The 10,752-nt window shown below is 44.1% G+C and overlaps 1 protein-coding gene across 1 annotated transcript; it reads right to left on the bottom strand.

Moving 5' to 3' along the window:
* Positions 1–759: 759 nt before the first annotated feature.
* On the bottom strand, positions 760–5,193 carry LOC124707839. Its single transcript, XM_047239533.1, has 2 exons — positions 5,062–5,193; positions 760–2,872 (listed from the first exon to the last, which is right to left on the bottom strand). Exon 2 carries the CDS (start codon positions 2,841–2,843, stop codon positions 981–983), a length of 1,863 nt encoding a protein of 620 aa, XP_047095489.1. The 5' UTR covers positions 2,844–2,872; positions 5,062–5,193; the 3' UTR covers positions 760–980.
* Positions 5,194–10,752: the final 5,559 nt, after the last annotated feature.

A 10,752-nucleotide genomic window follows, 5' to 3' on the forward strand; every position in this document is an offset into this window, starting at 1 on the left:
AAATTTATTCTCCGGACTGCTCCGGAGTCAACGGGCTTTTTACTGGTGAAGAAGGCCGCACTTTCCGACCACAGCAGTCGCTTTGGCTGCCAGTTTTATACCCAGCAGTCTAAGAACACGCTCCCTAGATCTTCAAATAACCAAAGAATAACTACTGCCCTGTACGAACAGATCATCAACCAAATAAGTCTGTCATACAACGAAAGGATGGTGCTTATTCGGTATAGAAGCACCACTACAATAAAAAAGCATATCAAAATTAGTACTCCTACAATAGTAAGACCAACTTCGTCAGGAAGGCTGGTTAAGTATGCCAATGAAACAGATCTGGCTCTAGGGTCACACTAGCATTCTAGAATGGTGACAGAATTAGATGTTACAAAAGGCCTCGTTTGAACAACTTGCTCAGATATCTGCAGCTAAATGCACAAGTGCTCCCAAATGGTTCAGAATCAAAACAGGCATCCCTATTGCTAGAAACGCATACAAAAACAAGACAGGTGAGACTCACTCGTAATACTGTTTGTAAAATTAGTGCAGGGCACTTGTTAAACAGAACAATCATAGAAATCCTTACTTTCCTCCTTTTTGGCAGATAGATAAGATGCACGGTCTAAGTTGTTAGGTAAGTATTCCAAATTTCCATTAGTATGGTCTCATCAAGAAATTATAAACAAGGACTGGATGCCTACAAAACCGGAAGTTGCCTATTTGTTTAAGACAGACGATGCTGTCAGGTGGGTTGGGGGCATTCATCCATTTCAGCAAAGATAACTATAATTTCTTTCATCATTTTCTCATGCACAACGATTTCATAGAATGAAGACTTATCTCGGCCAACAGTCAAAGATACACAAGCACAGTTCAATACACAAGAAGTAAAACTTTTTGACCAACTGCAACGAGACAAAAAACAAGAGAAACAAATGACATCTTTTACTTTTCTTATTCAATGGCTTCTTACCTACAGGGTAGGGGAACTAGGAAGATCCACCCCTGCAGAAAGAAGGCCACTCATAAGGACGGGGTGATGGAGCAGGATCCATTGGAAGATTGCTCTCGTGCAACCCATTAACGCCTGCAACACCAAGGTTTCCGGAAGGCCTTGTGGATCTGCCGCCCATGAACATGGTTGACCATGTGTCTGATAGCCATTCGCTCTTTGCTGCAGGGTTTATCAATGTTGTGTCCAGGCTCCAATCTATTGAGGTGTAGTCACAAGGTGCTGGCGCATTCGTCCTCCAATCAGCATGAGGTAAAGTTGAAGAGGACTCAGATGAGCTCCATCCTCCTCTAAACGACATACCATGTGGCGGCGCCCCAGCCTGGGAAGATGATGTACCTCCAGAACCCCATGTACCGCCCCAACCATTAGCAGCCAGCTCTACAGGATTGGGAACAAAACTTTGATGGTGGTTTGTATGCATGAACTGCTTGGCAGAATTAACGTTGTCCAAACTCATATTCCTTAGGCTATGCCCTAAACCACCATTCAACATCATATCAACACTTGATGGGCCATTCAAGTACCATTCCCTTGACGGTGGCTCTGATGCAAACATACTATGACTTGTGGAGGGTAGGCTTTGCTTGGCAGATGCGGATTGAGGGCGCTGCATTACAACTACTGACTCTCGTAAGCCTCCGTTGTGCATTGCACTCTTCATCTCACTGCCTGCTGCCAAATGCCGTGTTTCTGCCTTCATCTGAGGCACTGCAACAGGCGATGGAGATGATGTCACATAAGGAACAGATGGAACCGGATTGGCATTAAGCCGCCTCTTCTCGGGTTGAAAAAATTGTTGACGGGCCATGTCTGGCTTAATTGGTGTAGCTAATGGTTGAAAACCTTTAACTGCAGGTTCCTTTGGACCATTACCATTTAACAGAAGCTTGTAGTTTAGGTCCTTGTCGTCTCTCCTCATTTGCTGAGTCCCTACTGAGGAAAATCCATTTGTTTGAGGCCTTGGTAGGTTCTGTGCAAGCATGACCTGCTGCTTGATAACCAAGCCACTTGAATCACCTGACCCTTCAGGCTTAGAAGCAGTTGTTGCTGATTCTTGCTTCTGTGTCTTCAAGGCCTCCTCAGCCTTTTCTAGATCACCCTCAGAAGTAACAACAGCCCTTTCAACCTCTTGCTTTGTACATTTAAATTTCGCCTCCAGGATCACAATCTTCGCAATCTCGTCACTTATATCTATTTTCAAATTAGCTGCAGACTGATGATCTGCAACCTGCTGCTTCGTTTCCTCGCTGCCATCAAAATTACAGAGCCAGGCAACAGACTCCTCAAGACAGCCTTCATTATGTATAAGGGCCATCGTAGCTTGATCTGATGAGAAACCCATTGCAACAAGTTTCTGAGCAAGTGTCTCCAGTTTTCTGGACATTAGGTATCCTTTGCAACGCTCATGTAATTCCTGGGCACGCCTCTCCTTCTGCCTTTGATGCTTCTTCTCATTCTTTTGTCTAATCTTCTCACGTTTATCAAGATCACATCCAGGAATAGAATCCACTCGAGACGCAGTGCCGGTTGATTTTTCCTTTGTATCTTCTGACTCACCCGAACAGCTACCATTGTTTGAGGCACAATCAAAGTCCCCTGTACCATGGGAGCTACGAGAATGTTCATCTATTTCATCCATATTCCTCAATTTGTCATTACCCTGACTACCCGGTAAAGATGATGACGGCTCCAGAAGATGAAATTTTCCAGAGAGGTTGTTGTAAGTACTTGCAGCTGTACCGTTCACCATTGGCTTCACAGCAACCTTCGGTTGCTCTTTTGCTGCTTTAAAAGCAGCTGCCCTATCCTTTGCCTTGGTCTTGGATGCAGACGGCATTTCCAACAAATGGTCGAACTGTTGCTTACCTGCAGTAAAGTTTCAACAAAATAATTATCACTCTGGGAATATATCAATGTAGATTATTTTATGACGAAAGACATGCCATATACCAATCTAAGCACACCTTTAATGAAAACAAAGGGTTAAAATGTATGAAAACTGCACATGGTTGATTAAGAAATTGCCATTTCAATAATCATCACATGCCTACTCAACAATCATTGGATATGTGATTTTCAACTGGACAAAAGTGGATAGCAGAGAGCCAAGAAACACCTATTAAGATCAAGCGACTGCCCCAGTGTCTACTAGATGTCCTCAAACTAAATTAATGGTCAGTATGCATTACAGTCCATGCTTAGATAAACACAGCTTAATTAGCTACATTTGGAAAGTATTCGCCATGACCCAATGGAGTTTCTCAGAGAAGAGAATCCTAGCTATCGGGGAAAACAGGAAAGATTTGCTTTCTCAAACACAGCAGAAAGATTCAAAATGGAAATTAAGCGTCTCTCCAGTCAGTGGTTATAAATAAAAAGATGTTCCGCATAGCTACATGCATATGCCTGTCAAAATTTGTGAAAGCTTTTGCTGCACAGAAAAACCTCTCAAATTAAACAATGTGAACAAATTTGACTAGAAAAAAAATGTGTCATACGTTTAGCTACTTTTTGTTATTAAGTACTTTTAGACAGATAAAGCTAAAAGGGGGCAAAGGCTCCCCAAGAATAAGAACATATTTCATTTCAGTGACAGTCTGACAGATATTTGAAGTTGTATTATCCTTGATACTGCAGTTTAATTTTCTTTTGGCATATCCAATGATGAAGTAATTTCCATTTCATCCACAAGAATGAGAAGCATGTATTATGAATTTACATAAACAGAGCAAGAAAGTACTAATATATTTGCGACAGGGAAGTTCTAATCATGAATTGAGGATATGAATTCCAGTTAATTAATTAAAAAGTAGAAAGTAAATAAGCTGCATAGTGTCGGTATGTGCCTACATACCCCCAGTCTACAAGTTCCAAACAGCGGGGTTGACCCACGCATACGTTACATAAAAAATTAATTCAGTGGTGTCCATATTCGAGCTAATGCGACAACAATAAAAAAGCCCGATAAGCGGCCAAAAGAAGCATCGTAAGCTGCTTGCATGGTAACCGTCGCGGATTTCGCTTGCTATATGGCAGTTAGATAAGATGCGATATGGCGTTACTTCCGCTCAACCTATCAGAACCTTTCTTCTCGCTACATTAAATTGTGCTCGTTTAGTCGTTTATTTATCATAATCAACTAACAGAATACAACCATCCCACGCGTAACGACAACGCTAGCGACATACTAAGATTCGTAACGTACGATAGCAAGTAGTTTCACCGTTTTGAGTTTGTTATTGGTCCAGTAGCTCTAAGCCAGTTGTTGCAACAACAATTAAAAAGCCTGATAAGCCGCTAAAAACAGCAACGTAAGCTGCTTGCATGGTAACCGTCGCGGATCTAGCTTGCTATATGGCAACTAGATAAGATGCGATATGGCGTTACTTCCGCTTGACCTATCACAACCTTTCTTCCCACTACATTAAATTGTGCTCGTTTATTTATCATAATCAGCTAACGGAATACAAGCATCCCACGCATAACGACAAGGCTAGCGACAAACTAAGATTCGCAACGTATGCTAGCAAGTAGTTTCACCGTTTGAGTTTGTTATTGGACCAGTAGCTCTAAACCAGCTTTTGCGGCGTTCCCGCGGTCATCGAAAACCAAGCGCCTGCCTAATCGTCGGCCAGCAACAACAGAGGGGAAAATTCTCCTCCCATGAAACAGCCCAGCAACAGCAGCACCATGGTTTCACCAACGAATATGGAGGAGCCCCTGGAATCCAAGCACGCCACTCCATCCGCCTGGGGAAATTCACAGAATTATCCAAGCTCGTGGGTCGAGGCGCAGGCACCCCCGTAGCGCCCACAGGTCTCCGACGCGGCCAGGCCTCGGAAACGCGCGATCCCATCCCGTAGCGCGATACCGCGCCCAGGGCCCCTGCCAAATTCCGCGCGGCGGGCGCGCCACCCGCCCACGAGCAGCGGTCCCATTCCGCCGCGCCCTTAGATCAAACCGCGCGGGGGGGCAGACGAGACGGCGCGCCCAAATCAAATCGAGACGAACAGGGGATCAGGGAGAGGGGAGGGGAGACGGGGCAGGGCGCTTACCGGAGGAGAGGGGCGTTAGGGTTTTGGCTGCTGCGGCGGCGGCGGCGGCGAGATCGAGAGGCGGGGAGGGATTTGGAGTTAGGGTTTGGTTGACGCGGGGTGGGGGAGGCGACGGGACGGGGGGGATTGGAGGGGAAGAGAAGACGAGACGAATGACAGAGGAAGAGAGGGATCAACCCGATCGGGTGGGGCTGCGTGTGCTTTGGGGTGGTCTGCTCTCCTTTTTTTCGCGTCGCGTGTGGGTGGGAAGACAAATGCGTGTCCCCCCTCTCCGCTTGCCGGATCGGGTGGGCAAAACTAGCCACAATGGACAGCAGATTTGTTGAGTCCAGCCCGCTAGTATCTGTACGATTCGGCCCAAAAGACAAACCGGCACCGAAAATTGTTTCTTTAGGGTGCAGATTTTTTTCCAGATTTTTTAAAATTTCAAACTATATGATTTAAAATTGAGAAGTTCATAGCTATGCAACCGCGCCAATGCAAGAAACTCTTTTTTTTTCTCAGCCACACACAAGTCCGCCCTCCTCTCCCTGCATATCCCAAAAAAAACTCAACAAATGTTTCTAAGTACAATAGTAACAAACCATGAGGTGTTGCTAGGGTCCTCATTCCATCGTGTTTGTGCCTCGACCTCCTACGCCGACCATGGGAGAAAATTGCGTCGGTGGGGCGACTCAAAGCTCCCGCCCGGCGTCGCACCACTCCTCCCCGGCGCAATTCTCGTTGTATTGTTCCTCCTCCACGCGCAGGTCACCATCTACGCCTAACTCTATGATCTTGACTTGCCTGCCTCCCAACCTTTCTCATCCACTCGCCACGAGATTAACAGGAGCTCACTCGATGCCTTCCCTAGGACTTCCGATCTGTGTGTGTTTCCTAGCATATCCCTCTGGCGACTTGGTTATGTCCAGTTTTTGATTGCAGTAAAATAAGAGTCCCTCCTGATTTCGTTATACCTGATATTTAAACATGTGTTTGGATTGTAGCATCTCATGGTCTCTAGTATATTGGTGAAATCTTTTTTGTGTTCACTTCATTTCACAGGAAAATTCTATGGTTGATAAATTATTTGCTTGGATTTCCATGCATATATTAGGTATTTCACAAACTAATCCACTAATGGCCATGTCACTTATGTTTTTCAGCATATTTGATTAATGGAACCAGGGTTCAAGACTTCCCCCAACTGGGTAACAATTGGCGTAATAGAACTAGAATACATCTAGCAAAAAAAATTAAATAGAAGTACTCCCCGGCAATATCAGTCACTATTCTTCCATGGTTCATGTTTGTGTATGAAATTAATTCGCTTAAATTTTGTACGAGGAAATTAATTTTTAGTTCCTCTTTTGTTCCTAGCATGCTACTACTCTAGGGAATGTACAATGAAATTTAGGTGCTCATAGGAGAATTGATTATATAATGATATCCAACCTGATATACCAAGGAATACATTTTATTATGGAAGTGAAATGGGAGGCATATTTCTCTTACTACACACTGGTATAGGCAAGGCTAGAAGGTATGCAGTCACAACTAGAGGGGAGAATAGAATTTAACAGTTTTTTAGTCTTTTTTCAAGTTTTAGGATTTATGCAACAAAATAAAGGCGGTCAATGCAAAGTGGACAACCTCGATGATACAAGCACAAAGGAAAACATGTGAAACAAGTAACACACATAGCAAGGTAGAGGAACGAGATAACCGTTGAGGAGACACGAGACGCAAAGAGTTGTCTCCCGTAGGTCCTTACTTATCAAGGGAGTATGTCTACATTGGAGAGGTGTGGTGCCACAAAGGCCTCGCCATCTTCTTGGTGAACCCGCCACAAAGGCCAAGTCCACTTCTCCACTAAGCGCTGCCGGTTGAGGTGGGTACCAAACCTTCACAAGGTTGGGGCATAACTCCACAACTCAATTGGATGCTCCCAACAACACCTTGAAGCTCGTACAACACCAAGCAAGCTCTCAAGATGCTCTCTTCATAAAGTTCCACAATGGAATCAAGAGGAAATTCAAATTCGGTTTGTCAAAAGATAGATTGGGCCCTCTTCTTTGATTTCCCAAAGATGGGGTTATTTGGTTAGCTAGAGAGGGAGAACCACCACCTTCAAACTTTGAAGTAATGGACGAGAGATAAAATCCATGACTTGTCCCTTGAGGAAGAAGGGGTGGCTAGTTTTAGCCTTCCTGAGGTTTCTGTCGTTGCACATTAGCAGGGTTGGATATTCCGGGGTAAGTTGGACCGGAATTATGAGGGGGTATTAGCTGCCACCTGAAGGGCCGGAAATTTCGCCCCATCATTTCGTCAAGGCCATACCACACTAGCCAGTTTGGCCCGACCATCGGCTAATATGCATGGGCTGGTGATGGCTGCAAGTAGACAGATCAATTGTACCTAGTTTAGTTTCAAAATAAGAGTATTGAACCACGAGGAGCTACTAGTCAAGGTCTTAATGTCCCTTGTTGCTATTTATCTAAGTTTATTTAAAATTTGTCTTAAATTCCAAGTGAGGTTTTAGTTTTGAATAAATGTGTGGTTTGGTTTTCAATAAGGATAAGATATTCTCGGGGGCTGTTAGTTCCACCACTAGCATTAATTAAGAACACAAATTAGATAATCTATATGTTTGTTCTTATAGTGTGTGGGAAAGGCTCGATAATGAGATCTCTAAATAACCACCGCAATGATCTTCAGCAACCCACCTATTGATCCATCACAATTAAGGGATTCCACCATGGTTATTTGTGAAAGCATAGTGAGTCTTTTTTTATCCCATCCTTCCATACAATAGTGCACCGATCACGGTATGTCACTTTTCGTCGTATGCACTATCATACTCCAAAGGTAGTTTCCTCTCATGACCAAAGGCAAATATTACATGGTCGACTTCATGTAATATCACGAAAAACTAACACACAATCATATTATATAGCCATACATCATCTTTATTCATATCAAAATATTACTAGGGTTTATCCATCTCCCCCAAGAACGAGGTAAAGTACTCACACATGGAAGCAATCAAGAACATCATCATAATCTTGCGGATTCAATAAGGATAGAGATGCGAATTCAAGTAAAAAATCCACAATGTCAATGGAGATTACGACCGAATGAAATGAAAGGGGTGGAGATGGTGATGGTGCAGCGGTTGATGACGAAGGGGATGATGCCTTGTCCTCCTAATGATCCGGATAGAAACTTGGATGATGCCTCCTCTTGTTCCTCCCTGAGATCTCTTCTGGGACGTTGTTCTGGTGTTTCTGATGGCTGGGGGTATCGGATCTCAGATTCGTCTGCGAGAGATGAAAGTATTTAACAAGGCGGTTCTCCTGACGTGTAGTACGGGCGGACAGTACGGGCGGGGTCCCCTGTACTGATGTCCGCTAAACTCTCTGGAGCTTTTCCTCGCATTCTCCTTTGGCCTAGGTGCGTGGTTAAGTGCTTAGATGATTTTTATCACGTCAAACCACCATAAAAATGATAGATTTTGTTGATAATTCATCATTGCCTTAATATTCCAAGATCCTGCCGAAACAAGCAGAAAAGGTGCGCGGGAGAGTAGTAAAATACCAAGATCCTATTGATACGTCTCCGACGTATCGATAATTTCTTATGTTTCATGCCACATTATTGATGATATCTACATGTTTTATGCATACTTCATGTCGTATTTATGCATTTTCCGGCACTAACCTATTAACGAGATGTCGAAGAGCCAGTTGTTGTTTTCTGCTGTTTTTGGTTTCAGAAATCCTAGTAAGGAAATATTCTCGGAATTGGACGAAATCAACGCCCAGGGGCCTATTTTGCCACGAAGCTTCCAGAAGACCGAAAGGGAAACGAATTGAGGCGACGAGGCGGCGACACGCCAGGGCAGCGCGGCCCACCTCCTGGCCGCGCGGCCCTGTTGTGTGGGCCCCTCACGTCGCCTCTTGACCTGCCCTTCCGCCTACTTAAAGCCTCCGTCGCGAAACCCCCAGTACCGAGAGCCACGATACGGAAAACCTTGCGAGACGCCGCCACCGCCAATCCCATCTCGGGGGATTACGGAGATCACCTCCGGCACCCTGCCGGAGAGGGGAATCATCTCCCGGAGGACTCTTCACCGCCATGGTCGCCTCCGGAGTGATGAGTGAGTAGTTCACCCACGGACTATGGGTCCATAGCGGTAGCTAGATGGTTGTCTTCTCCTCATGTGCTTCATTGTCGGATCTTGTGAGCTGCCTAACATGATCAAGATCATCTATCCGTAATTCTATATGTTGTGTTTGTCGGGATCCGATGGATAGAGAATACTATGTTATGTTGATTATCAATCTATTACCTATGTGTTGTTTATGATCTTGCATGCTCTCCGTTATTAGTAGAGGCTGCGGCCAAGTTTTTGCTCTTAACTCCAAGAGGGAGTATTTATGCTCGATAGTGGGTTCATGCCTCCATTAAATCCGGGACGGTGACGAGAAAGTTCTAAGGTTGTGGATGTGATGTTGCCACTAGGGATAAAACATTGATGCTATGTCCGAGGATGTAGTTATTGATTACATTACGCACCATACTTAATGCAATTGTCCGTTGTTTTGCAACTTAATACTGGAAGGGGTTCGGATGATAACTCTGAAGGTGGACTTTTTAGGCATAGATGCATCTTGGATAGCGGTCTATGTACTTTGTCGTAATGCCCAATTAAATCTCACAATATTCATCATATCATGTATGTGCATTGTCATGCCCTCTCTATTTGTCAATTGCCCGATCGTAATTTGTTCACCCAACATGCTATTCATCTTATGGGAGAGACACCTCTAGTGAGCTGTGGACCCCGGTCCATTCTTTTACATTGAATACAATCTACTTGCAATACTTGTTTCTACTGTTTTACGCAAACAATCATCATCCACACTATACATCTAATCCTTTGTTACAGCAAGCCGGTGAGATTGACAACCTCACTTTGTTTCGTTGGGAGCAAAGTACTTTGGTTGTGTTGTGCAGGTTCCACGTTGGCGCCGGAATCCCTGGTGTTGCGCCGCACTACATCTCGCCGCCATCAACCTTCAACGTGCTTCTTGGCTCCTCCCGGTTCGATAAACCTTGGTTTCTTTACGAGGGAAAACTTGCCGTTGTACGCATCACACCTTCCTCTTGGGGTTCCCAACGGACGCGTGCTTGTACGCGTATCAAGACCTGTTTCCTGGCGCCGTTGTCGGGAGATCAAGACACGACTGCAAGGGGAGTCTCCACAACCCAATCTCTTTACTTTGTTTTTGTCTTGCTTTATTTTATTTACTTACTTGTTTGCTGCATTATATCAAAACACAAAAAAATTAGTTGCTAGCTTTACTTTATTTACTGTCTTGCACTCTAAATCAAAAACACAAAAAAATTAGTTACTTGCATTTATTTTATCTAGTTTGCTTTATTTACTACTGCTAAAATGAGCAATCCTGAAGTTGAAGTTCGTTCGTTTAAGCAACAAGGGGGAGAATGTTTAAAAGATGCTTGGTATAGAATTAGTGATGCTCATAATAGGTGCACTAAGAAACACTCCACCACTATCCTACTCAGGAATTTTTATGTTGGTATCTCTAGGTGGAATAGGTATGTTCTTGATTGTCTCGCAGAGAGGTAATCGATGACCCACAAGTATAGGGGGTGTATCGTAGTATCTTCGATAAGTAAGAATGT

The sequence above is a fragment of the Lolium rigidum genome, chromosome 4 (assembly GCF_022539505.1).
Source record: "Lolium rigidum isolate FL_2022 chromosome 4, APGP_CSIRO_Lrig_0.1, whole genome shotgun sequence".
Lineage (NCBI taxonomy): Eukaryota > Viridiplantae > Streptophyta > Magnoliopsida > Poales > Poaceae > Lolium > Lolium rigidum.

Excerpts from the sequence above, each read along its gene's own strand:
- LOC124707839 (XM_047239533.1), bottom strand. The coding sequence starts at position 2,843 with ATGCCGTCTGCATCCAAGACCAAGGCAAAGGATAGGGCAGCTGCTTTT.